The following is a 27,656-nucleotide window of genomic DNA, read 5'->3' on the forward strand; positions in this document are numbered from 1 at the left end:
ATAGCATGCCTAGTGCCCAGATTTTGTTTTCTATACCATTCTCCAATAAAAGCAACAGAAACTCTTGGATAAGTTGCTGATTCTAGAACTGGGGTAAGAAATACATAGGATGAGACTGGGTCATCTTGTAGTGCCAGAAAGAAAGGAAAAAACAAAGCAAAATCACTTACAGGGATATGTCAAAGGGGCACAGGAGCCAACTGAATGAGCTGTCAACAGCCAAAGCTGGACCAATTTGAGCAGCAAATTGTGTTGGATTATAACCCATAGTTTGTAACCCAGTGAAAAATACCTACTCAGTAATTTTCAGAACTATCAAGGTCATTCAAATACAAGGAAAATCTGAAAAAGAGCCACAGCCAAGCAGAGTGAAAGGAGACATGACAACTAAAAGTACCATGGTTTTCTATTTGGGATTTTGGAACAGAGAAAGGACATTAGCTAAAGACTAAGGGAATCTGAATAAAGTTTGAGACTTTAGTGAATTATAGTATGTCACTACTGGTTTATTAATTGTAACAGGTGTACAATGCTAATGTAAGAGATTAAAATAGGAAAATCTGAGTACAGGGTATGTGGTAATTTTGTGCTGTCTTCTAAATTTTTCTGTTGATCTAAAACTGTTTTTAAAGTGTATTAAAAAAACAAGATAAGATGGGAGGACCTAACCCGACTTGATTCCAATATTTATTACAAAACTACAATATTAGCCACTATAAATAAAGTGTGGCCAGGCATGGTGGCTCACGCCTGTAATCCCAGCACTTTGGGAGGCCGAGGCGGGCAGATCACGAGGTCAGGAGATCGAGACCATCCTGGCTAACACAGTGAAACCCCGTCTCTACTAAAAATACAGGCGTGGTGGCGGGCGCCTGTAGTCCCAGCTAGTCGGGAGGCTGAGGCAGGAGAATGGCGTGAACCCGGGAGGTGGAGCTTGCAGTGAGCTGAGATCGCGCCACTGTACTCCAGCCAGGGTGACAGAGCAAGACTTCGTCTCAAAAAAAAAAAAAAAAGTGTGCAATTTTCATGAGAGACATGCAGATGAATGGAACAGAGCAGAGAATCCATATGTAGACTCTCACTTCTAAGACCAACTCATTAGCAAAGGTGTCTAGGTAATTCAGTGTGAAAAATAATAGTGTTTCAACAAATAGAGCTGAACCAACTGAATGTCTCTGGGAAAAAAATACCCTGAACTTTTATTTCACTTACCCTTTCCCAAACTTTTCCTTCAGTTACTTCTATTCCACTTAACTTGAAATGTCCTATTGACCTAAAATGAGTGCTAAACATACAAAACATCAAGATATGAAATGACGAAGGTGTATGGTGTCTACCTTCATGTGTGACACCTCAGCCAGTCTTGATGATGGGCAGGACACGTGGTTTTTTAATTCACTGACAAATTGAGTCCTCAAATGACTGTGTTAGACATGTGACATGTGCCTCATTTTATAGATAAGGATACAGGCTCAGGTAAGTTGTTTGTTGCCCAGGGTTGTCCAGCTAGTGGGGCAGACACTGTTGGTGCCTGTGCCATTTCCCCGTGGTCCATTTTTGCAGCACCATAGCTGCAGTGGACAGTTCTGAGTAAGTTCAGACTTACCATCCTTCCAGAGGCATGCTCTGTGTTTCTTTCCACTCTGGGCACTATGGGAACCTGTGTGACTCTCATGAAAGTGCAATCCAGAAGTGTGGGGGAATTTATGCTCCCTCATTCAATGGGGGACCTGAGCTGGTGGATAAATGCCCTAGTTTTTTCTTTCAGACAGATAATGTTAGCTGCTTTCTGTACACTCTCTTTCAGATTATGGTAAAATTCAGTCTCCAGTGCCTAAAGCATTGACTTTTATTACATCAAATTACATTTCCCATTCTTTTCTGTGATTTTCTTCCTGCTCCTGGGATCACTTCTCAAACTACTGTACCCAAGTCCTAATTTCAGGCTGTACTTCTTGTTGGAACCAAGAGTGGCTCTACACAGCAGATGCTCTGAATGGGACTCTGGAACTGGACTGTCCTCTCACTGGTCAGACAGCAAAGAAGACTGTGATAAGTTAATGGTAACAACCTTTGACTGTCTGTATTATTATAGTTACTAAGAAGGTGAGACTGGGTCATCTTGTAGTGCCAGAAAGTAAGGAAAAAACAAAGCAAAATCACTTATAGGGACACGTCAAAGGGGCACAGGAGCCAACTGAATGAGCTGTCAACAGCCAAAGCTGGACCAATTTGAGCAGCAATTGTGTTGGATTATAACCCACGGTTTGTTCTCAGGTACAAAATACCTGCTAAGCAGGGCTCGATTGCTGGGAAAGGCTGTAGTTACATAGCAGAAGGTGAACAGAAGGCAGTACCTTGTACTATTATAGTACAGTCTCTGTACTATTATAGTTACTAAGACTCTCCCTTGTACTGGATTGAGATGAGGTACAGGTGAAAAGGGGAGAGGTAGGTTATAAAGCAGCTCTGCACTTGACTAGTACGGGGCAAAAGTATTGTCATGTACTGACATGTGCTGTGAAGTTGGCTGCTTTTTGATAATTGCCTTAGAAACTTTGAAGAAAAAGAATTAGGCTCAGACCAGCGAACTATTTCGGGGCATTCCAGAGAGCCAGGCAGGCATCATGGCAATGTTTAAAGAGACCTATGTCTGTTGTAGACAGAAGGCAAACTGTGTGAAAATAATCCTAAGGGTTATTCCTTCAATCCTAAGGGTGGCGAGGCAACAAAGGAACGTGCAGGTTTGAGAGGTCACATATGCTAAACTCAGAGCTGTGAAAGGGAAGGAGTCCCTGGATCTGGAATAGGGGTATTTGTTGAAAGTACTTTACTTCAAAAATTTGAACCTCCAGGTTTCCCAGAACATTTCAGGCCACCAGAAGTAGCTCTCTCCCACTAGAGAAGAGCTGCCCCTTGCAAAACCACTCAGCTGGAGGGGAGGCTTTGCAGGTTAATACTTGTCCTCCTAAGCATCATCTGCTTCTCTGACCTCTCATTACCTTCAGACCAATGATTAAGATAAAGTCTGATTATACATAGTCCTGGCAGGGAAATTCAGTTTCTGTCCTGGGAGGAAACAGACTTTCATGGGAAGACTTGGAAGAACTGGGTAATATATACTGGCATGATTCAGGGGAAGGTGTGTAGGAGTGGATCTTGAGGGGGTTGGAAGGAGGGACATATAATAAGGCAGGGTAGGAAAGAATTTATTGTCATAGGAGTACTCTGCTTCAAATTAGGATTGAATATCTTGGCAAGAATACTTAGGAGTAATATGCCATAAACATTCTTATTAGTTTTAATATTAAGATTCTAACTCAAGCTTGTCCAACCTGCTGCCTGTGGGCCGCACGTGGCCCAGGATGGCTTTGAATGCATCCCAACACAAATTCATAAACTTTATTAAAACAGTGTAAGAGTTATTGTGCATTTTTTTTAGATCATCAGCTATTGTTAGTGTTAGTGTATTTTATGTGTGGCTCAGACAATTCTTCTTCCAATGTGGCCAGGGAAGTCAAAAGATTGGCCACCCCTGTATAACTTGTTCACAAGAATCAGTGAAATATTAGACCACATTTGTGCTCTTTGAAGGTATGGGACATCCTCTATCCAACACCCTGAGGTCATAATTGGTCATTGTACCACAGGGTTCACATTGAACTGAGTGAAAGAAAGGATGATAATTTAAGAAGAATAAATGTGCTAGTTATCATCTGTGCACTGGCCAGACAATCCAAACCCAGTCCCCACATCTGAGGATCATTATGGGATGCACCTTTTGGATATGGGCAAGGGTTTGAAGTCTCTACCAAACCAACTGAAGTGATACTTAGCAGGAGGATGTACTTTTATTAAGGCATTATTAATTCAGGATGACACGTTTATTTGTCCGAGTTGAATATTTCTGTGATGAAGTGCAATGCTTTCCTATTATCTTTCAATCTTTGTATCATCAAAATTACAATGCCAGTTAATATACTACACTCAGAATATTTTAAATAACTTTATTTTTAAATTTAACAAGCTCTTATTAGAAATGCTTTGGTATCAATAGAATAAAAAATGCTGGTTTTTCCCCAGTGAATCATGTCAAGTAACTGGAAAAGTTACACGTTTGTTTTCCCCAGCTTTTTGGGATTTTTTTCACAAATAATGACTACTACTTATTCACATGGCTTAATATGGTACACTGTAATGATAATATTTTGGACTTCAGAAAAAATAAAATATCCAGAAGAGAAATTTGCAAATGCTTCTTAGTTTCTTCTCCAAATGATGTTTATATAGGTGGTACAACTCTTAGATCACCTTTTTTCCCAGCTTTGCCATTCTCATCCTTAAAGCTGCAAATTAAGAAAAAAAAAAAGACAGTTACAAAAAATCCTCAATTTTTACTCTAAATGGCCATTCATAGAATGCAGGAAAGTTTAGAACATACCTCAGATGGTTTTATCCAACAATGTGAGCATTGATTTAGTAGCACAAAAAGACAGTAGAAATAATAAGCTATGGTTAACTTAGGGCAGAAGCAGGTTCAGAACTAGAAGGAACCTATTTCTATAAAGGTTAGAAAAATTAGTAGAGCAAACACAGTACAAGTGGAACAAATACAGGATTAGTGCACAGTTTCCCTATTAGCCATACATACAGATTCCTGTAGGTTGATGACTGTATTTTATGTACATTTCTGAGCTATATACTGCCAAAATAAAATGGTGTTTACACTTAAACTCTATTTCATGATTGTGTTTGCTTTCAGCTCATTCAACTTCCTTTCCCAAAGGAGCTCTGGCCTTTGGATATATAATAACAAGAACAAATTTCTTTATGAATGAAAGAAACAATGTGAACCAGTTATTAAAAGCTGGAGTGATTATAAAATGTCTTTGTCAAGATATAAGCATGCTTTAAAATGGCAGATACATCTTTTTGGATATATTCTTCTGCTAATAATATATTGAATGTAGAAAGCATTTTTTAAAAAGTGTAGATATAGAATGTATAACACTTTTCTGGTATTCTGCATGAATATTCTGATATTCTATTCTTATTATTTAGGATTTCAGTGTATAGCTGCCTTAGTCATGTTCCAAAAGTTGAGAGATGCTTTCAAGGCACAGATCTAAAGATTATGTTAATGATCTAATATCACATTCACGTGTAAAATGGCCCAAGAACAAGCTATGTAACTGATTGGACAATTTTGTCTAATGAAAAATAAAATGGAAGACATGTTTTCTTATTTCTATGCCATATATTGGTTACCTTTTGACCATGGAAATGACCCCGTGCCTAAGAAAACTTTTTGCACAAATATGAGAAGGGATGGGATCTAATTCTTAACAAGACCATGATTATTTTAATTGTCACTCCACTTCTATGAAATATTTTCATTTCAATGAAGCTAAAGAGCATTATTTCCCCTGAAACTTTAAAAGGGATGATCATTTCTAGTGGCAGGGCCAAGAGTATTCCCTAGAATTTAGGATGAGCTGAGAGAATGTGCTCTGTAGCAAGAAGGTCTCGATTGCTGGGAGAGGCTGTGATTACATAGCAGAAGGTGAATAGAAGGCAGAAAGCAAGGCTTTATGAAGTTTCTACTGTTGGATTTTATGGATCTCTGCCTTGCCCCTACCAACCAAAGAGAGTAGGAGTGAGGGGCTTTTTAAGAGTGTCTGTTAAGTCACGGGCAAATTGCTTTTTCTTATAGTCACTCCTCACTGTAAGATTCCATAAATTGGGCACATCCTGTGTGCTGTGGACATTCAGAGAAGTTTGCTAGAGTCTGCTTTCTTTTCTCTCCTTTTTTCAAGCCTATGTCAAGTAGACAGTGTGAGTTCCAGTAAATGCATGGGGCCAGAGCATGTTGGCAATAGAAGACCTGGTTTAGCAGCTAAAAACCCTGGGCCATCAGTTCTCTTTTTTACTTCTATTTTCTGCTCCTCTCTGATCCCTGCCTCTTCTTCCCATAGCATTTTAGATGTATGGGTTCAGCTGGCTGAACTTGGTAGAAGTCTCCTTACTCTCAGTGTCCCTTGGACTCTAATGGCTGTTGCAGGTTGGCAATCAGCAGCAGTAGCATGTGAACTCCCAGAGCTGAGGTCCCTACCACTTCATCCTGGAATGCCACTGACATCTCTAAGAGGACAGAATAGAGCTGGGAGTACAAGAATAGGTTGGTGAGGACTACCAAAGAAAGCCAGCTACTACCCACTGATTGGTAGGGGTAGCAGTGAGCTCCCACGCAGAGCTGGCTGGGGCCATGCAATGGTGGAAGTGTCTGGCATTGAGCTTTATCCTACGAACATGTTATATTTACATTAAGCAGATGGACATAATGTTGCCTGAATTTTTCTGTCATGTCTTACTTGGTTCAAAATGTTGACTAACAAAATCTTGTCTTTAGAATCTCCAGGTTCCACCTTTTCCCATTTCTTTCTTCTTCATGCAGTTTTCCAAATTAAAATTGCTCTTAGATAAGGCATTGATAACCATATTTATACCAAGGGAAAAGAGACGAACAATTCTTAACTATTATGCCTACTGGGGCTATTTATATTAAATAGGGGATATATACCATAAATAAAGGAATTGACCTAAATGGTGAGTTTTCAAGTATCATGAGCAATTTTTGGGGAGTAATGGGGAGAAGCTCAACCCATTTGGTGTTTGTGAAATTGGAGGACATAGGTGGTTATGTATTCTTTGTATATGGATGGTACCTGAGGGCATATGACACTGTGACTGACTTATTTTTAAAACCTACTTAAAAAATACACATCAGCTCTGTAGTCTGTATGCCGAATTGGAAAACAGCAACGTAAAGCAATATCATGGTGGAAGGTGAGGAATTTGGAGCATTCTGTTTATAAGATACTTTGATTGATAATACAGAACTCTGTATTGTTACTTTGTCTGGAATAGGTTTTCCTGTTTTCATTATTTTTGTTCAGGGGCATGATTAGTGTTGTCTGGAAATGTTAGTCACTTCCTGTCATTTTCCATGGGGTAAATGTGTTGACAAGGTTAGAGGAGAAGAAATAAGGGTGTTCAGGAGGAGCTGGCTAATATCCAAGTTCAGAAAAGGGAGGTTTTATAGTAGATAATGTCACTGCTATTGACCATAAACAGCGTGTTCCTCTTTTCTAAGTCTTCCGTGTTTTTTGTTTTTAAAATGAGTTTAAGATGGCAAAGTTTGATCAGTGAACAAAGCTCTTAAGATGGAAAGAAACTTAGTATCTTCAGCTTTCCATTGTGGGACATATCAGTCAACTCTGATTGAGGAAGTTATATACATGTATATTTTCCAAATCTTAGAAATTCTTCAGGTAATGAAATTTATCATTGGGATACCTACTGTAACTACTTAAAAGAACGGGAGAAGGTTCATTTTACTCTATTATTAGCTACCTAATATTGGACTGATGGGTTGTAGAGGAAGAAATATTATTGAATTGTGCAGGTACTACCGCACTTCCATAGAATTATCAAGTTCAACTTGTGAAATTAGCCATACTTAATGTTTATTGCTTTTTAATGAGAATCCTTCCATTAGAGACATTTAAAATTACTATCCCTAGCAAGCATATAGAAAGTTTATGTCAGGGTAATTTGATTTACATCTTTAGCCAAGGTAAGTACAGCTATTATAACTGATTTTGTCAGGTTCTTATTTATTCTTTATAAATGATAACTAGAATATAATATTTAAGTAATAACAAGGAATCTAAAATTGAGAAGCTATCACTTTTGTAGAAAAAAAGTGGTTAAAGTTATTTTCCACTCAAGGGCTAAAATAGCTGGTTTGCTATAAAGCTATAAAAATTTTATGAAGAATGAGAAATGCTAATATATAGAAAATGGAAAAGATAAATATGCCAAGTTGGGGAAGACTATGCAAAGTTAAAGGTTATAGAAAACATAAAATAAACATTCTATTTTAAAATGTAGAAAAATTAGGAAAATAAAATTAATGAAACTAGAGACATATGGAGAAACAAGATACAGTAAGGCAATAAAATTCTCTGAAAATAACATTTGTTTCTTGTACTTTCTTGCAAAATTAAGGCAATTTGTTAACTTATATAAGAAGTTTAAATCACAGTGAGGCACAAATAAAGTAGTGAAAAGATTCTAGTGGGAAAAGATATGTTATTGATGCTCCAACATATTAGTGACCCAAATACACTGACAAGCAGCACCATACCATGATAGAAGATGAAATTCAAGTTATTAAAGTTCATCAATACAATATCAAATAAGGCAATGATTTATTTTTACTTTCTTTATCTTTTGAAGTGACTTAATCACTTTACTATAGTGATAATAATCCCTATCAGCATTAATAAAAAAATCTCAGTGTGTCTTAGTTTATGAGGTGGTCAGAGAAGCCAAAAGCAAGACTGTGTTAGCACAAGAGAAGCTGGTCACATGACTGAACAGCAGTGGCATGCCTTGTCATTTTTATTACCTGTTAAGGATGGATCCTCAGTCCCATCTCCAGTTGTCTGAACATCAAATGGGGAATGGTGGACAGGGCTGCCTAAGCTTTCTTCTTGCTCCTTCAGAGATATGGAATTTTTGTGGGGAGATTTATGATTTGTGTTTTCATGAGGACTAGCTTCTGATCTTTTTCTAGGAAGTGGTGTTGGTTTGGCTGGCTGGTACACCTGACTGTGGGGAGCTATGGGGTGGTAGGATGGTTTCTCAGCTTCTCCTTCATCCTCCTCCTCCTCATCATCATCAATCACAACTAGCTCAGCATGGATGATCCCATCATAGCCTATCAGAAGCTTCTTGTCTTCCTCACTGTCTTCTGCCTGCTGATACCCCATGAAAATCATTGTCACCGGTTCTGTATCATTTATGTCAGGAGGCAGGGAATGAACGATATTATATCTCACATCTTCCTCATCCTCCTGACAAGTGGGTGAAGAATTCTGGTGGTCAGATTTTCCAAATATTGTCTCTCTGGGGCTCAGCCTTGGCTTTGGGGAGGGTGCATCTTTGTCCCGCACGACATTCGATTCTTCCCAAGGAGTCATCAGCCTCTTTTGTGGGGTGTGAAGCATCTCTTCTGCTTGTTGAATCACTGATTGGGGATGAGGCACTGGCCGAATGGGACTGATATGATTGAAGTTGTTTTCCCTTTCCTCTGAAAGACCATTGTCCATATTGTGTATGGATTCATTTACATCAATATCCAGTCCATTAGTTTTAATCTTTATCCTTTCTTGAAAGTTTGGTCCAGGGGTCACCGTTTCTCTCTGTGGGGTTGTAGGCCTGTAAAAGGGATTGGCATATACAGGCTCATGATACTCTGTTGGGGATTTAGAGTTTCTCTCTGAAGCTTGTCTTAGAAGTTCCTCGACTTCAACTGGTGCCAGGCCATCGGTGCCATTGTATGCTGCACTGTGATTAGAACTTACTGCATATACTGACTTTTGCCCATCATCATAAACTTTTATTCCTGTACCTTTAAAGTCTTCTGATGGCAGAGGTATTGAAGACAGAACTGTACTTTCTCCAGTCTTCAAGTCTTTTTCAACTTTAATTTCCATGGCATATAAAGCTGTTAAGAAACGAATTTGATCTTTGATTTAGTTAACTTTTCTTTTATAAACTAACCTGCTTTCACAATGTTTATTTTTATATGACGTATACCCTTCATTTTTTTTATGTGAGATGTTGTCTGTTATATTTCTGATTTTACTCATTAATGATATAATGACTAACTGGAATAACATGGGTTTTTATGTAATGGTGTATGGAATTATTACTGAAAAACAGAAAGGGTTGAAGAAGAGAAGCTGATTAGAGGAGATAAGCTGATGGTTCCAAATAGGAAAGGATTTCATTGGGAAACTGAAAGATATCCTCTTTCCTATTAATAAATTCAGCAAGATGGATGTACCTTCTTTTGCATTTCTCAATGGACAGAATCAATCTCTTCTTTAGTCAAGAAGAATATGTTGCACTGTGCATCACAGTGGGCAAAGTGCCCAGAACAGTATATTTTATAAAGTTACATCCTTGTTGTACAGGCCAGCAGCCCGGTGAAATTATAGAGGTGTGTTCTACAGTTTTCACAATGAAGAGGCTGTTTAAATGTAGAACTGGGATGGAAACGGGAGGGAGAAGGCTAGAATCACACACTTCTCTTTCTGTCTTATGTTTCTTTTCATTTTCACTCCCATTTTCAAGTAGAGGAAGGACTGAAAAATAGAGCAATATCATCTACACTGAGACAAATGAACTGGAGAGAACTGGGGGAGATGAGATTTGCTTCATGACCCCGGTAAGATCCCTATGGCTGGAATTTCAATAGGAAAGGTAAAGCGTACAGAATTCTGTGCAAAATTACAGCTTGCTTTTGTTGTGTCCTCCCACCTTTCTTTCTGAACCCTTTTTGTATTTCTTACCTCCTCTATAGCCTCATGGTTCTTGGCCTTCCTTGACTACCCAAGAAAAACTGCAACACCTCTCATCTGCACTCTCCCTGTCCAGCTTCTCTGCTTTACTCTCTGTATTGCATTCTCTACCATGATATATTTAGTGAATACCTACTACGTGCCTAACTGAACCTGGCACATAGTAGCTATTCTCTAAATATTTGTTGAATGAATAAATGACTGCTATCTGCAAATAAAGAGTAGTTTTTCCTTCCACTCTAAAATTCAAAGGTTTCCTCTCTGCTCTAATGCAAACCTTCATTCTTCCAGAAGCTTTAAAGCATCAATTTTATGTAAGTCAATCTCCCATGGAGGAAAATAATGCCTAAACCTCCCGCAGGAATGTTTTCATTTTCAAAAAAGATCTTCGTAACCCCCAAAGCATGTCTATTGGATGGAATATATCAGGAGAAATACTTTTTGACCAGGGAAGCTTTGCTTTTAAGAGCTTCTTGTCTCCTTCAGACCTCTATCTTCCTTATCCCTGTCTGGTTTGTTAGGGAATAAAATGCATGGAATATATGCTATTAATATACCCCCATTATCATCACCTATGCAGTGACTAACCTACCTCACAGAACTTTGTAAAATGAACCATTGCTTAACCTGGAAGAATAATCTGTCATAGCAAGTTGTGAATATTTGACATGGTAAAATCTGAAATTAAGAACATGCCCTTCAACAAGGTTTTTCATATACCTCTCCTATTTTGTTCATCATCTTCTTTTTCTTCGTTTATTTCCTTCCTTAACCTAGAAGGTATGTAGGACTTTGGAAGGTCAGGGATATTAGCGTAGATGTCCTCAATTGACTCTGTAAAATTAATGAATTCAAAATACATTTAGAATATATTTACAACAACGGGAACAATTTCAAATTACCAAAAAACCTTAGTTTAACATAAAATAAGTTATTCAAAAACATACCTTCTGCTCTTTCTTCCCTTTCCACTTTCACAGACTGTAAGAGAAAAGAATTCTCCATGATTAATACAGTTTAAAAAATAGAATCTAAATGTGGATATGCTTTGAAAAATTATATAGTATTTGTGGATTCATTTTGAGAGAGAATTACAGTTTTAAAATTGGTTAATGCTCACTCTTATAATGTCTTCTGTTGTCCGTTCAATTGACTTTAGTTTCTGTAAAATGGCCTCTTCCTTTGTTGAGATTTGCAATTCAGCTTTTTCAAGATCTTGGATTTCTTTCTCAAGCCTGACAACAAAAAGGTACACTTTTTATTGCTTAACATAGTACAAATGCAGAGTTCTCAAATATATCTTCCCCATATATAAACTGTCCTTGGAATATGTGTGTAAGTAGCCAGACACATTCTAAGAGCATAATGTCACACTTAGCATCACACCAAGCATGATACTTTATAGAAGGTACCTAATGCCTGATTTTGAACAATTTTCAAGTTTTCTTTTGTTGACAAAGAAACATATTAGGTAAAACATTTGACCTTTGCTCCATTTTCTTCATTGCAATTACTAATGTTACTCCCAAATAAAAGAGATTTTTAAAATACAGAGACATAAGTTTAAAGTTGGACCGAAAGGAATGGTACATTTGTAGTTATTATGTAGTTCACCAGTTTTTCGTATCCAAGTCATCATATACATTATTTGAAGAAAACATTATAATTATTAACGTGATTTAATAATCATAGCCATTTAATACTTAAAATTCTTGCATATTCTAACATTGAAAATGACACTTTGATTTAATTTCAATTTCCTAAGAGTTGGGCCATATTATAGTGAGTAGGGTGAAGAGATGCAGAAATGAACCAAATCTGGTACAGTAACTTCAACTGCAGCTGTTTATAGAGATTACTTTTTCTTGGGGAGGGAGCGGGGGGAAGGGCACACATCGTAAGGAACTTACAGCGACAAAGAGACTCACATTTGAAACTGGACTGTTGCAAGCATTCTGAGCTGGTATCTTGGCCAGCATACAGCTGTGTGTCAGATTGAAATAAACTCCAGGGGGCAGCATCGTGACCTCTACTCTATAAAAACATACACTGGCAATCACGCAGAAGGCTGGCCCTTGGCAGCCACGTAACACACATAGTTTCTCAGCCAAATACACTAAGGCTCTAAAGTCAGCTGCCTCAGAGGATGGCTGATTAGATTCAGCAGCTGGTCCAGGAGGTGACAGCTGTGGATATTCGTGTCAGCTAAGAGAACTGTCAGTTTTCTTGGCTTCCTTTTTGAAGATAGTCATGGGCCTGGCAGCTCAAAAATGCTGTGCTATTGACACACCAATAAAAGCCCAAGATGTGGTCAGCTTGACAGCTCTCTTGCTCATTGCTTCAGTTTCAAAGTTCTTACTTTGCTGCTGCCTCTGGCCGTTGGTAGATTGGCGTTTATAACTGAGCAGATTTTCTTGCACACCACAGACCTCTAAGTGAAATGGAGTAACCCTGTCCCACCTGGTTTCTTAGAAGTGTCTGAACTGTGACTGCCATTTTATTAAAATTCCTCCACATCCATGGCAGCACTTTTACCCTTCAGCAGAGCTGTGGGGATATATGTTGGTCCAGTTTGGTAAACGGGAAAGCTCTGCACTAAAAGTGATAAATCTGGATTCAATTCTGTCTCTGCTACTCACTTCTTGTGAAAGCCAGTTCCCTTAACCTCTCTGAAACTCAGTTTTGTAATGTGTGTAATGAGCATAATTACAGATTACGCTCATTACCCTATACAGATATTTGGTGACACTAAGAGATGACGTATATGAAAGCACACTGACTATGGTTGATATTAGATGTAAATTTGTTATGATATAATTTTTAAAAGTTTTCTGCAACATACTGTATGTCTTTCTTCTTTCATCCCCTGTCCCACCAGGTAGTTACCTAATTTGCCTGTTAGAGACAGTCTACAAAGATAGAAAACAAGAAGGTTCAAATCATTGCTGCAAGCAGTGCTTGGACATCAGGACCTAGCTGTGGAATCAGGTGGACCTGGGTTTGAATCCTGGTTCATCTGCCAGCTTCCTATGTGATCTTAGACAAGTGGCCTTACCTCACTAAGACTCAGTGTTGGGCTAAGAGAAGTGGCTCACGCCTATAATCCAGCACTTTGGGAAGCTGAGGCAGGAAGATTGCTTGAGCCCAGGAGTTAGAGATGAGCCTGGGCAACATAGTGAGACCTCAGTCTCTACAAATATTAAAAAAAAATCAGCTTGTCATGCACCTGTGGTCCCACCTACATGGGAGGCTGAGGTGAGAGGATTGTTTGAGCCCAAGTGGTCGAGCTTGTAGTGAGCCATGATCACACCACTGCACTCCAGCCTGGGCAACAGAGTGAGACCCAGTCTCAAAAAACAAGCAAACAAACAAACAAAAAACACAAAAACTCATTGTCTTTATTCATTTATTCTTTTAAAAATATTTACTTAACATCTACTTTGAACCAGGCACTCTTCTATGTGCTGGGGATCTTATAGTGACCAAAACAAAGTCCCTGAGCTCAAGGAGTTTATATTCTAGTGGGAGACAATACGGGAGCTGGCAACCTTTTTCTCTAAGGGGCCAGATGCTAAATATTTTAGGTTTTGCAGTCCACATATGCTTTCTGTTGCTTATTTATCTTTTCCCCCTTTTTCTTTTACAGCCTTTTTAATAATGTAAAAACCATTTTTAGCTTGTGTCTGTACACAATCAGGCCAGGGCTAGATTTGGTCCTGGGCCATAGTTTGTCAACTCCTACATTAATAAATGTGTAATACAAATATGTATATATTTCAGATGTATATGTGTGTGTGTATATATATATTTATGTATACATATTTATGAAGAAAAAATATTTTTGATGAGAAAAGCAGGATAGGGGCTGTAAACAGCAGGATAAATAATACAGAGAAAGCCTGGGGAGGGGGCATTATTTCACACAGTGTGCTGAGGGAAGTTCTCTCTGATAAAGTGTCATTTGAGCAGAGATATGAAGAGACGTGAGGGTTTCAAAGGGAGTGTGCTCCAGAGAGATGGAAGAGTAACTACAGAGCTTGAAGGAAGAGCTGAGAGAATAGAAAGGTGAAATGAAGTCAGAGAGGAGGCAGATGGTCAGATACACAGGGCCTTGTGCATGGAAAGGCTTTAGGGAAGCCATTGGAATTTTGAACAGAGACGAAACATGCTATGACTTGAAATGTAAACAGTTACACTGTGTGGAGAATAGACTGGATGGGGCAAACATGGAGGTCAGTTGTCCTAAAAATCTAGATGAAGATGGCGTAATCCAGGTTGGTTGCCAGTAGAAGGGTGAGAAGTGGTTGGATTCTGGAAATATTTGAGAGAAAGAGCTGCCAGAATTTGTTGGTGATTACATGCAGGGGATAAGAGAAAGGGAGATGTCAAGGTGATTCCACTGTTTGTTACCTGAATAATTGGAAACATGCAAATACAATTGGCTGAACAGAAATCTGGGAGAGAGAAGAAAGGGGATTTGTGGGGGATGTGTTAAATTTGAGACAATCAAGTGTGATATGGAGAAGATAGTTGGATATACAAGACTGGAGCTCAGAGAAGTCTGGGTTTGAACATATACATTTGGGAGTTGGTATTTATTACCACAGGAGTGGATAAGTTTTCCTAGAAAGTGAGGGAGATAAGAATTCCAAGGCCTGAATCTGGGGCAATTCACCATTTAGAGATCTGGTCAATGTTAACTTCATAGAGTTTTCTTTTCTTTCTTTCTTTTTGGAGATGGAGTCTTGCTCTGTCATCTAGGCTGGAGTGCCATGGTGCAATCTCGGCTTACTGAAACCTCTGCCTCCTGGGTTCAAGCGAGTCTCCTGACTTAGCCTTCTGAGTAGCTGGGACCACAATAGTGCGCCACCACGCCCGGCTAATTTTTGTATTTTTAGTAGAGATGGGCTTTCACCACGTTGGCCAGGCTGGTCTCAAACTCCTGACCTCAAGTGATGCGCCTGCCTCGGCCTTCAAAGTGCTGGGATTACAGGCATGAGCCCAGCGACTCCAGCTAGTTTCTTCCTGTCTCTGCCCCTTTCTTTTTCTGGGGCATAGAGACAAAGCTCTTGGTCTGCTCGACCAATGACACCTTAGGGAATTTTGAAATGCACTGGTGTTCGTTGTTGTTTCTCTCTGAAGAAAAAACCGTGGGTAATGTAATGCCATGTGATTTGTCCCAAGAATCTCTTTAGACTAATATGGTAAGAATATGAGGTTGAAAACCTGCAAACCTCATCAGCATATCTGTTAATGAATATTTTTGAAGGTTTTCAAGTCACTGGGTACATCATGACATGTTTGTGAAAACTAAACATAAACACCTCCCTTCCATTCTTTATCACTTACTCACAGCCAACTCTGAGTTAAAAAGGATAACTAGGAAGCATCTTGGTACTAATTACTTAGAATCACAAACCTCTAACAGGAGATGCCTACTGATGTAGAACATTTCCTAAAACTTCCACTTCAATGCAAAACTTGACTTCTTATTTTTGTGTATTGATTTGATACTTCTAATATTTATGGGCAATATAAATATCAGATGAATGTTAGTGATTCTCTGCTCTAGAAAAGCTTTCTAAAAGATCAGAATGCTAATGGAAATGATGGGAGGCTTAGAAAGCATAACTGAGAGTAAGGAACTGGATGCTCCCAGAACCTCCCCAACCCCCTCCACTTGGTCAGAAGTCAGCGGTAGCCTAGCAATGGAGAAGAGGACGTTTGACAACCTCTACACCAGATAATGCACTGAGTTTTTGAGGACTTACTGTCCTTAAGGGGCATAAAACAAAAATTGCAACTAGTAGGCAGGGCAATTTTTGTGTTATCTAGCACAGTGGTACGTAACCAGAGGCGATTTTGCTCCCTGGGGATATTTGGCAAAGTCTAGAGACATTTTTGTTTCTCATAACTTGGCGGCGGCGAGGGGTGCTGCTGAAACCTAGTGGGTAGAGGCCAGGGATGGTGCTAAATGTCCTGTCATGCACAGAACAGTTGCCTCACAACAAAGAATTATTTAGTCCAAAGTGTCAATAGTGCTGGGGTTGAGGAATCCTGGATACCTAAAAGAATGCCTGATATAGTGTAAGTTCTTGATAGGTACTTTATAAGGAATTTGTTTATATCCATTTCTTTTATATTTTAATTTTTTCCCTATTATTCCCTTCCCATTCCAATATACATACATGTTTGTGTATCTATTTTTTTCCCATTTTCGATGACCACTCAAGTTAAGAGAATATTCAGCCCTGATTTAAAGCTTAAATAATGCAAGACTTAAATTAGGGACTCTTACCTAATCCCTTTCCAAAGGTAGTGTTGGGGGAGAGAAAAAATTTGGCAAGTATAAATGAAGTATTGGGAAAATATATAGGATGGAATTTGAAATCAGATCTTTACTTACAGAGTCTGAACTCTTAACTCCTCTCCAATTAGCCACTGTAGAAAAAATATATATTCCTTAGGGTTATTTTGCTGTACTGGGGATTTTTTCTGCTCAGTGAGTTAGTCCATCTAATAGGGATTAAAGTCTGGGCTTTATCTTTTATTTATATATATATACACACACACATATATTTATATACACATATATATTTATATATACATTATATATATATATAGCCTATTTGCTGGGTAAAAAGAGGGTTATTTTCAAGAGCTCCCTAGGTAAAAGCAGGTAGCTTTCATTTCATGAACTGTTGCAGTAATAACCTCCCTTAATCATCACGAGATAATGTCTCCAATCCAATTCCAACATACAATTTTTTGTCTTGAATAGAAGGACAGCACATAAATGCTGGATGCATCAGGAAGAGGTTATTTTAGAAGGCAATATATATATATATATGCATATATACACACACGTACATATATGCATGTACATATATACATATGTGTATGTATGTGTGTTTATCTGTGAGTGTATATACATATATATGTAAAATTAAAATTGTTTCAAATGTAGAGCATTTGGGGAGGTTACCGTGAGGTAACTCTTTAACCTTTACATGCCTATCTTTCAATTGATGGGTTAGAATTTCCATAAGTGCTGCCATCCCCATCTTTAGAAGGTATTACCTTTCAGAATGGGAATTGAGCTCCTTGAAATGCTGATTCAGTTTGGTGAGGAACAGGCAGCAGAGAAAGAAATATCCTCCTTGGTGCCTCCCAGGCTGTTAGGTGGGGCTTGATGGATGAGTCAGTGCCTCTCACAATTTCTGAGAGTTGGTGGGCAGGCATCACGTGCCAATTTAGATAAGCAGAGTACATGAAAAGGATTTGTAATGCTATCCATTATTGGAATCTTTCTTCTCCTTGCCTATTTGCTGGGGAAAAAGAGGGTTATTTTCAAGAGCTCCCTAGGTAAAAGCAGGTAGCTTTCATTTCATGAACTGTTGCAGTAATAACCTCCCTTAATCATCACAAGATAATGTCTCCAATCCAATTCCAACATGCAATTTTTTTGTCTTGGAAAAAAAGACAGCACATAAATGCTGGATGCATCAGGAAGAGGTTATTTCAGAAGGCAATTTTTCTGCTGCTAAGAGTCCATTTATCTCTCTCAGCTTTTGGTGGAGTTAACAAGGACTCACAACCTGATAGAGTTTGCCATTAGGGGCCAAACAGACTGCAACTCATGAGGGGAAAAACCGCACAAACCAAAATTCAAAAGTCATCATCCTACCTTTCAACACTTCATGTGTTAGCATTTATAACATTTAACACATGTTGCATATTTACATTGCACCAGGCACTGGCCTATTTCGTCCTTACAGCAACCCCCATGAGCACTGCTGTTAGTTCCAATTGACAAATGAGCAAGCTGGGCACCTAGAAAGGCAACCGACCCAGAGGCTCACAGGCAGCCTGAGGCAGGATGGAATTTGAAATCAGATCTTTACTTATAGAGTCTGAACTCTTAACTCCTCTCCAATTAGTCACTGTAGAAAGAAAACTTAAAAAAATGGATTCTTAGGAACTTAGACACAACATTCATTTTGCTCTGCAGTATAAAGGGATTTTTTTACTTTCTATGATATAAAGGAAGTGAAGATTGAAATGATAGCTGGGGCACACCAGTGTGTAAAAGTGTTGACCCATTACATATCAAGGGAATATTTCTGTCCTAATCTTCCTTAGGGTTATTTTGCTGTACTGGGGATTTTTCTGCTCAGTGGGTTAGTCCGTCTAACAAGGATTAAAGTCTGGGCTTTATCTTTTTTTTTTGGCTGCTTGACTTTGGTTCTGATATGAGTTCTTAGAACAGTCTCCTTCAAAGAATCTAGGGTTTCCTAAGCTAATGCCACTTTATAGCACGACTTTCTTTGCTTCCACACAAGACTGTGTTGTTCAAAGTAATTGAAGCAGTAGGTCTTAAATATAAAGCTGGCTAATGCAATTTGATTATGTTACTGCAGTTTCAAGGTAACCACCAATGCTAGGTATGAAATTAAGTTTATGACTGGCTCTTACCTATACTTTGAAGGGACTGATGAGTTACTTGCATTTCAGTAGCCCAAACTCTCTTATTAAAAGCCAGGACTACACCTAAAGAGAGGGTCCAATGGCTATTTCTCTGGGATAGCCTGAGTCAGCAGGTGTTATGCCACTACTGATGTGCCTGAGGCCAGCTGATGGAAGTGCTAGGACCAAACCCCCACCTCCAACATTCCCCAAGCTAGAAAAAGAGGGATTTTTTTTTTTTTTTTTAAGAGACTAGGTACGCCTGTGTTGCCCAGGCTTGTCTTTAACGCCTGGGCTCAAGAGATCCTCCCACCTTGCCTTGGCCTCCCAAAAAGCTGGTATTACAGGTGTGAGCCACCATGCCCAGCTGGATCCAGTTTGTTTTGGGACTCACAGGTTCTCAGAATGTCTTTGCCTCTGATAAGTATTGAATTCTGCCTAGAGTGGTGAGCAATTCTAGCTTGATTCTCCACTTGGACTAGAGATTCTCTTCCCTTTCTTCCCCACTAAATCTTGGGAGAACAGGAAACAGTTGGTGGTTTACCTATATTTTTTGTGAGTTTTTGTGTGAAGGCCCACTTTCTCAGAGGAAGAAAAGACTTTACAGCTCTACCCATGGAAACAAAATGAACCCATCTCAAAGCTAATACAGTTGGCTTAATCCTTTAACCCCTCCAAGCTTGTTCTCTCATTTAGGAAATAATAATAGTATTCACTAAAGGTTGTCTTAAGGAGATAGTTGAGGTAATTGTTCATAAACCCCTACAACAGGGCTTGATGCAGAGGAGTTCCTTAATAAAGATGAGTTACTGGGCTGGGCATGGTGGCTCATGCCTGTAATCCCAGCACTTTGGGAGGCTGAGGCGAGTGGATTACTTGAGATGAGGAGTTTGAGACCAACCCTGCCAACATGGTGAAACCTTGTCTCTACGAAAAATAAAAAAATTAGCTGGGCATAGTGTCATGCGCCTATAATCCCAGCTACTCAAGAGGCTGAGTCAGGAGAATCGCTTGAACCTGGGAGGTGGAGGTTGCAGTGAGTTCACGCCATGGCACTGCAGTCTGGGTGACAGAATGAGACTGTCTCAAAAGAAAAAAAAAAAAAGACGCTTTTCTCTTTCTTAGTTTGCTTGGGAGAGGAGGACTATCTGTGACAACTCCATTGGAAGACAAAAACCTAGCAGGTCCATTTGGGTGTTTGATCTGCAACTTTAGCAAGCATGGTATTAATATAGCTTCAGGGACATACTTGTCTTTGCAAATGCTGATCTAAACAGAAAATCTCAACAGTGATCTAGCATGATTGGAAGAGTTGTAATAATATGTACGAGGATGATGTCTATTTAGTAAATGTGGGCAGAAAGAACATTCTAGTCTTTTTTGACAACCTGTTATTTCCTCTCTCCACACCCCACCCCCGATCCATCCTCCTTTTGTTCTTTTTAGTGATAGAACTCCCTGAGTTTTATATGACTTACTGGCTACATTGCTATTGGACTACATTTCCCAGTGTCCTTGGCATTCAGATGATACCATGTGAGTAAATTCTGGCCAACAGGGTATTAGCAGAATTGACATCTGCAACCGTCAGGTCATGCCGTAAAATAGAGCTGCTTGTCCTCCATTTATCTTCCCTTCCTGAAGTGGAATGCAGATGAGGTAGTGAGCTGGCTTTGACCATATAGCCAAGGGCATCCCTTAGGAGGTAGCAAAGCAACAAGACAGAAAGAAATAGGGCCTCTAGATAACCTCATGTAACACTGATGCTCTCCTCTGCTTGAATGTCTACCAGTTAGAATTTGATGTATGTGAGAGAAATGAACCTTTCTATCTCATTTAAGTCACTGCTCTTGAGGACTCTTTTAAAGTGACAAAACCCATATGCTGACTATCGTGTAACCTTATGGGGAATGAATTGTAGTGTGACACATTTTATGTGATTTTTCATAATTTTTTAAATTGATTTGCAGAATTATTATCTTGCAGTTCAGGTAGTTAACTAGTAAAAACAGAAAAATTAATCAGTCTTTGCTCCCAGTGGTTAAAGGATTTATATGTTTCTAAAAAATGTATCAAATCTGGCATGATTTGTGTTGACAGCTGGTTAATATTGAATGGTTAAGATTTGCAGTGAAAAATGAAAGTTCTTTTTATTTTTTAAAACCATAGCTCATCTAAAATAATCTCTCTGGAAATTCAGTGACTATCATTGAGTACATACAGTTGACTTTAGTCAAGTTATCTTGACTGCAGTGTGTTAGTCATACGTAATAGGCAGATACGTTACTACTAATGGGTCAGAGGTTAAAGATATTTCATCTTTACAGATAATTTGGCCAATGGTAATACCAACCTACATTTTCTTAATAAAGTTGAGAGTAGTGTAATCTATTAGAAGTGGAGCTTTTTTTTTTTTAACTTTTTAAAGTTGAGGTTTAATAAATTTCATCAGACATATAGCAAACCTTTATTAAGGACCTATTACATATCAGGCATATTTTCTTCACTAAGCTGAAATAAAATCATTATCTTAAGTGAAATAACTCAGAAACAGACAAATACCACATGTTCTAATGTATAAGTGGGTGCATAGTAATGTGTATATATGGACATATCGAGTGGAATAATAGTCACTGGAGACTCAGAAGGGTGAGAGGGTGGGAGGGGTATTACAGAAATTACCTAATGGATACAATGAACATTACTGGCTGATGATTGCACTAAAAGCCCAGACTTCACCACTATTCAATGTATCCATGTAACAAAACTGCACTTGTACCCCCTATATCTACAAAAATTTTTAAAAAGTGAATATCAAAAAAGATGAATAATTCAATGCACAGACAGTAGGTAAGAACAAAAACTATCCAGTATGGCTGGTGTTCTTAAAAAAAAAAGAAGAAGAAGAACAAGAACTGCCTTAGAACCAGCCATTGTCAAAGGGCATTTTTGCTTTGCTTCTTGATGTTAATTGTTCATATTTGATACCAAGGAACAGGACAGAATAAGAAAGATCTAACCTACTAGTGCAAACAGTCATATGCTACTGGTAAGCATGCCAGAGAATTAAAGGGCATTTGGCATACAGCAAACACTAAGTTTGCCACAAGCCAGATCTATTGCCTCTAATTCTGAGCATTTAAGAATAGGACAAACAATACAATGCAGCAGCTTTAAGACAACAAGAAGCAGACAGGCAAGGGAACAATGACATTGAAACAAGCGTCAGTTTGCTCTGATGGTTGGGAACAGAGCAGATGTTTAGAAAGCTGAATAATTAATTATATGTGAATAGCTTTTGCATGGGTGAATCTCATCTCCTAATATAACTCTGCAAATATTATTAATTATCTTATGGGCAGATGATAGTATCTTGATTTGAAACCGCCATGTAGGCATGTAACATTACAAGAGAGTGATTTAGTAGAAAAGCAAACCCTCTTAATCAGAACAATATTTTGCAAACTGAGGGTTTCATTTGCCATGAAAAATAAGAAACAAAACTGGTTTTTAGAGAATCAGTGACTATCATGCACAAGTTATTATACAAATGTCATTTTCAAATGAATGCAAATAAACATAGTCTCAAGGTTGATGTGATATGAAGGATTGGTTAGTTATGGGCTTCTCAACTGCTCTGGTGGGATAGAAACTAGGTGTGTGTGTTTTTTAATTAGGGCTTGTAGAGGACCTTGTGGTACATGCCAAACATTTAATAGGAGTGAAATAATTGTAATAATTTGACTTGTACCCAGGTGTCATGAGTTTCCCAAGTGGCCATCAACTACTGTTGTGGCCAGGACATGGCAAGTTAACTGAAGATATACTTATCCATGATTCTGGTAAGCCTCTTTTATTTTCCTAAAAAAAAAATTGTAGAGAAAAACATTTCTATGAATAAATTACTTGTAATTATATAATGAAATGGCAAAAAGTATTCAATGATGGAGACAGCTAGTGACTCTTTCCTTTCAGAAATAATTCCTGGCTTTGTGCCTTGGTAACCCTTAACATTTATCCCTGACTATATTACAGAGCAGCCACTATATTTCCTATTTTTTATCCACTTCATTTTTGCTTTGCTTCTTGATGTTAATTGTTCATATTTGATACCAAGGAACAGGACTCTATTGTTTGAAGATCAACAAATATAAATTCCAATCCTAATAAAACATCGAATAACCAACAAGAATCAGATAACCTTGGGTGGTCTAAATGGACAAAGTGACATTTGCCTTATGGCAGACAAAAGGTGCATCACAAGGGGGTGGGTGTGGAAGTTTTTTGAGCTGGTAAAATTAGTCACAGGAAACTCTCCTGCAGAAGGGAGAAGCCTAGGCCCGGTGGCAGGCAGCACAGATCCTTTCTCTATTACAGTGAGTCGCTGCTCTTGAACATTCTTCCTTTATGACCAAGGCTTGGAGAACGGATCACTGAAACTAATTCACCTCCCACTTTCTGGATTGTTCATTTGCTCCTTTGTTCATCTTTACTCATGTCAGCACAGTCAAAGATCTATGACAACTCAGCTAATGGTGTCAAATTTGTATTTCAAGGCACTGAATACCATTTTAAATGAGATAATAAATGTAAATGCATTTTGAAAAGTTAAAGGATTTAAAAAGAGAAAAACACAAATATATTTTTTGTAGGGGAGCTTATATGGAATCTTCTCTGTAAGACTCAAAGACTTACATATGGCAAGTTCTCAATAATGTTCACGGAATGAATCAAGAATAAGCAGTGTGAGGTCTGGTGGGAAGGGTCTGGAGTCAGAAAGACCTACGTGTGACTCGTGGCATGACTGTTACCAGATTGATAGCTTTCTATGCTTTAGTGTCCTTATGTACAAAATGAGGCTAATTAGACTTCCCTCAGAGAACTGTTATTCTCAGAATAGTGCTCCATAAAGGGTAGCTGTTGTTACATAAATTGAAGTGGAGTGGAGGGAGGACCCTCAGAGGTTATTGCAATCTACTTTTCAGCCTATCGTGGCGGGAGCCAGTAACCATTTAATCCTTATTTCTACTAACATATAGATGAGATTGGCAGGTGTGAACAAGAATGAATGCTGAAAGGTCGGGATAAGGAAAATAAAGGGCATATGGAGGAAGGGAAAATGGAGAGAAAGTAAACAAAGCGATGGTGAGAAGTTAAAACATGCCATTGATAATTGTTTCAAAAACCAGGACACCGCTACCATTTAACTTTGCCCTTGACTTAAAATAGCTGGATGTTTATTCTTTTTTTATTTTTAAAAGAGTGTCAAAGCTTTCCTTTTCAGTTCATTAATGTTCAAATCATTATCTAGGCTTCTTCAGCTGGTCCTCTTAGAAAGGTAGTATTTTAAGTACTAACATTCATCTATACATCATCTATTTTACTCATTAATTCATTTATTAAGCTATGTATTCACAGGTATTCCTACTATGTGCTAGGCGTTGTACTAGGGGCCTGTGTGTGTATGTTTTGGTGGGTTGGAGTGGGTAGACTTCTTCCCTTTTTTGCTTTTAAGTTTGGTTTACTCGGCTTTTTTTTTTTGTTAAATTAAAAGTGAAGCTCCTGAATTAAAAATAATCAGACTATCTGGGAAATTAAAAACAACAACAGATGAAATATTACAAATCTGGTACACCAATTAGTCAAATATGGAGAGTGAAAAACATGCTTGGAATGATTTTGACTCATGTAATTACCTTAGAATAATTTCTTCAGGGTCTCTAGGCAACAGCAAATTTAATAAGAAACAACTGGTAGAGTTTTTTTTCGCCTTTTTTTTTCTTTTTCTTATGTTGTCATAAAAGAGCAGCTTGTCTATCTCTCTGCTATGTGGTATTAGATACGGGTTAGGGTAGGAAGGCAGAAACATCTAGAATGTAATATTTTTCACTTAGCGTACCTCACCCGTGTTTGATGAAACATTAGTTTCATTAAGGTACAATTGACCCGCACAGGTAGTTAAAAGCGTTAGGTAGGGGTTAAACTTGGATGGAAATAATAACAAACTAAACTTTGATAAATGACAACCAGTAACAACAAAATTTAACTTATATTTCGACATCAATGTTTTGGGTTCCCTTTTGAATTGAGTCTTGCCTGTTCTCTTTTGAGTTAATTGAGTAGATTATTGCTTTACGTGATATTGAACAGAATGCATTTTCTTGGGTTTCAGCTACTTTTGTGGAGGAATTTTCCTCAAGTTATGTGGGATGTGGCTATAGCTGCTGTGCCAGTCTACTTGGCTTTTCACATGACACGTAGTCACATAGACATCCAAGGCTTCACATACACCTTTGCCCATTTGTATCATCTGCGGAAGGCAGTTTCTAACTATTTGGGGGACAAATGAAAGTTCATTAAAAGAAGGCAGAAGGTCAGAAGGGCACTTTGGAGTATTTAAAAAAAAATCTGTACTAGAGAACATTTAATCATAAGTAGCTTATCCTTCCCAAAGGGAATGCAGTGTATTTGCATCATTCTCCTCGGCAGTTAACCTTTTACATTTCATGCTTATGACATTTCTGTCAGGCGCTCTGTGTGCTCCAATTAAAGTCAGAGGTCTTTGGACACAGTTCAAGAAGTACAGTGTCTGTATGGGAGCTTGGCGCAGGGCAGTTTGGATAAGGGAGGTCATGGACAACTGCAGGGCAGCTGGATAGGAAAGAAGAACCCAGGATGTGAACAAGTTGCTGGGGGCATACTTCCTATGGAGACTTATTGGAGGTGTCATTTTGGGTGTGGGCTGTTGAACAGAGGAGAGCAAGGAAAGTGTTAGGACAAGATTTCCAAATCAGGATATAAATTTGTGCACATGGATATTTGGACTGAAAAATCAGTGCACCTGTGCCTACAATCAGGCAGTAAATGGTTCAGTGGTCTCAGTAAGAGCAGGGCTCATTTGGGAGGCAAATTGAAACTCTGTTTAAGCAAAGTGATTCAGAAGGAGATGTTCAGTATAGCCTTCCCCTGAGAACATTTCCTCCTAAGGTATTAATCAGGGCACCAGGCAAAATACTCCACAATATTGTTTCAAAGCTAAGAATGTAACTCAGAGACAGAAACCATGGAAACCCACTTATTTTCTGAAATGTTGCCTCTCTTTGGAAGAGAAGACGACAGGATGAATAAGCAGATATGCTTTACTTAAAGGTTATGCGTGAGTCAGGGTACCCCCTGAATGTCTTTAATATGTTAAATATTCAGGTAAATGTCTACATAAAGTGATACACATAAAAGTGAAATTATAGCATAGATTGGAAATTTAAAAATTGCTATAAAAGTATAGAGTTTACAGAATTTAACATTTGTAAAAAATTTCTGCAGGATCTGAGGCGCAATTTTATTTTTATGATTAGGACTTTTAATTAGGTTTAAAATCCTGGCTTTTTACGTTTAGCTGTATGACCTAGGGTGAGTTAGCCTCTGTAAGTGTCAATTTTTCTCATCTGTTAAGTGTTACCTACCTAATAGGGTGGTGGTGAGAATTCAGTGAAATCATATACATGAAATGTTTAGCACAATGCCTGGTCCACAGCAAATGTTCCACAAAAATTAACCCCTATGGTAGCATTCTAGCCTTTAAGCCATAAAAAAAATCATAGATTATTTCCAAGTGGAAATATACTCATCGGTTAGTCTTCTCAGTTTACTCCAAGAAAAACACTCTTTGTACTAGCATAAAGAAAGAAGAGCACTTGGCCAAAAAATAAAAATACCTGGATACAGATCCGTGCAGTGTTGTTCTTCTAATTTCACCTTTTGGTAAGGACTAGTATTTAACATTTTTTGTACACCTACCATGTGTCAGGCACTCTGTATTCACAGCAGTCTTGTGAAGTGGCTGTAACTGTCCCACATTACAGGCAGGGAAACTGAGGCTCAAAGAAATGAAAGAACATGGCCAAGCCTATGTACTATGTCAGCAAAACAGGGATTTGAATGCCAGAGGCAATGCTGTTTCAGTTCATCTCACAACGCCTTGGAAGTAGAAAGAAAGAAAGGTTCATGGGCAAAGTCTGGCCCTGCTATGGACTCCACGGTAGTAGCAATATTTCTATTTTGATCTTCCCATTAAAGTCTTATCCTGTAGCTGAGGGGCCTGGCAGAGTGGCAAATGTCACCCTCGAGCAGGCACGTAAGTCAAGTGATAAATCACATTCAGAGTTTGAGTTACTTTCCCTGCTTAGGGATTGTGAGTGGCTCTCCCTAGTTCAACTTCATCAGTTGGCTCCATTGCTACTCAGTGCTAACAGGAAATTGTACTGATGTAGCTGGTAATAAGAGCTTCTCAAGCACTATGGGTACTTGTTTAGGAGAAAGACTGAATTTAAAAACATGCACCTGAATTTTTTTTTTTTTTTTAATAGCAGCGTTACAAACACCTGAGAAGAAAATGTTCCGTTATCAGATAAAGCTGCTTTGGCAATGGGATTTTTATAATGCTGGGCAGTAGGGGAAGTTGCTGAATACAGACAAGGCATAGTTATTTTTTCTCTTCGTGTGTTGCTTTGGAACATTCTGTTACTTTTATATTTTTAACCAGATAAACATGCCTCTATAGGTCACAAGAAAACAAATTCTTTACTTTTTTTTTTTTTTGCAAATACATCTTTTCAGGATCATTCCTTAAACAAAGCAGTTTGCTGATTATTAGAGATACTTGTCTGTGTTTGGTGTTTTACTATTTCTAGAACATTTGCATTTACAGCTCTCCTTTCATTTTTCAGCTGGAGAGCACTGAACCGGGCTTGCTTTGAA

At 38.4% G+C, this 27,656-nt stretch overlaps 1 protein-coding gene across 1 annotated transcript in view; it reads right to left on the reverse strand.

Moving 5' to 3' along the window:
- Window positions 1-3,990: 3,990 nt before the first annotated feature.
- Window positions 3,991-27,656, reverse strand: part of PALMD (palmdelphin) — a 47,787-nt gene continuing 24,121 nt past the window's right edge. The window contains exons 4-8 of the mRNA XM_033196302.1: window positions 11,554-11,668; window positions 11,381-11,414; window positions 11,154-11,267; window positions 8,474-9,574; window positions 3,991-4,346 (exon numbers count right to left, since the gene is read on the reverse strand). Of these exons, the coding sequence (XP_033052193.1) occupies window positions 4,303-4,346; window positions 8,474-9,574; window positions 11,154-11,267; window positions 11,381-11,414; window positions 11,554-11,668 (1,408 nt within the window). The 3' untranslated portion in view covers window positions 3,991-4,302. The remainder of the gene's footprint in view (window positions 4,347-8,473; window positions 9,575-11,153; window positions 11,268-11,380; window positions 11,415-11,553; window positions 11,669-27,656) is intronic.

Source organism: Trachypithecus francoisi, unplaced genomic scaffold (assembly GCF_009764315.1).
Source record: "Trachypithecus francoisi isolate TF-2019V2 unplaced genomic scaffold, Tfra_2.0 Lachesis_group5, whole genome shotgun sequence".
NCBI lineage: Eukaryota > Metazoa > Chordata > Mammalia > Primates > Cercopithecidae > Trachypithecus > Trachypithecus francoisi.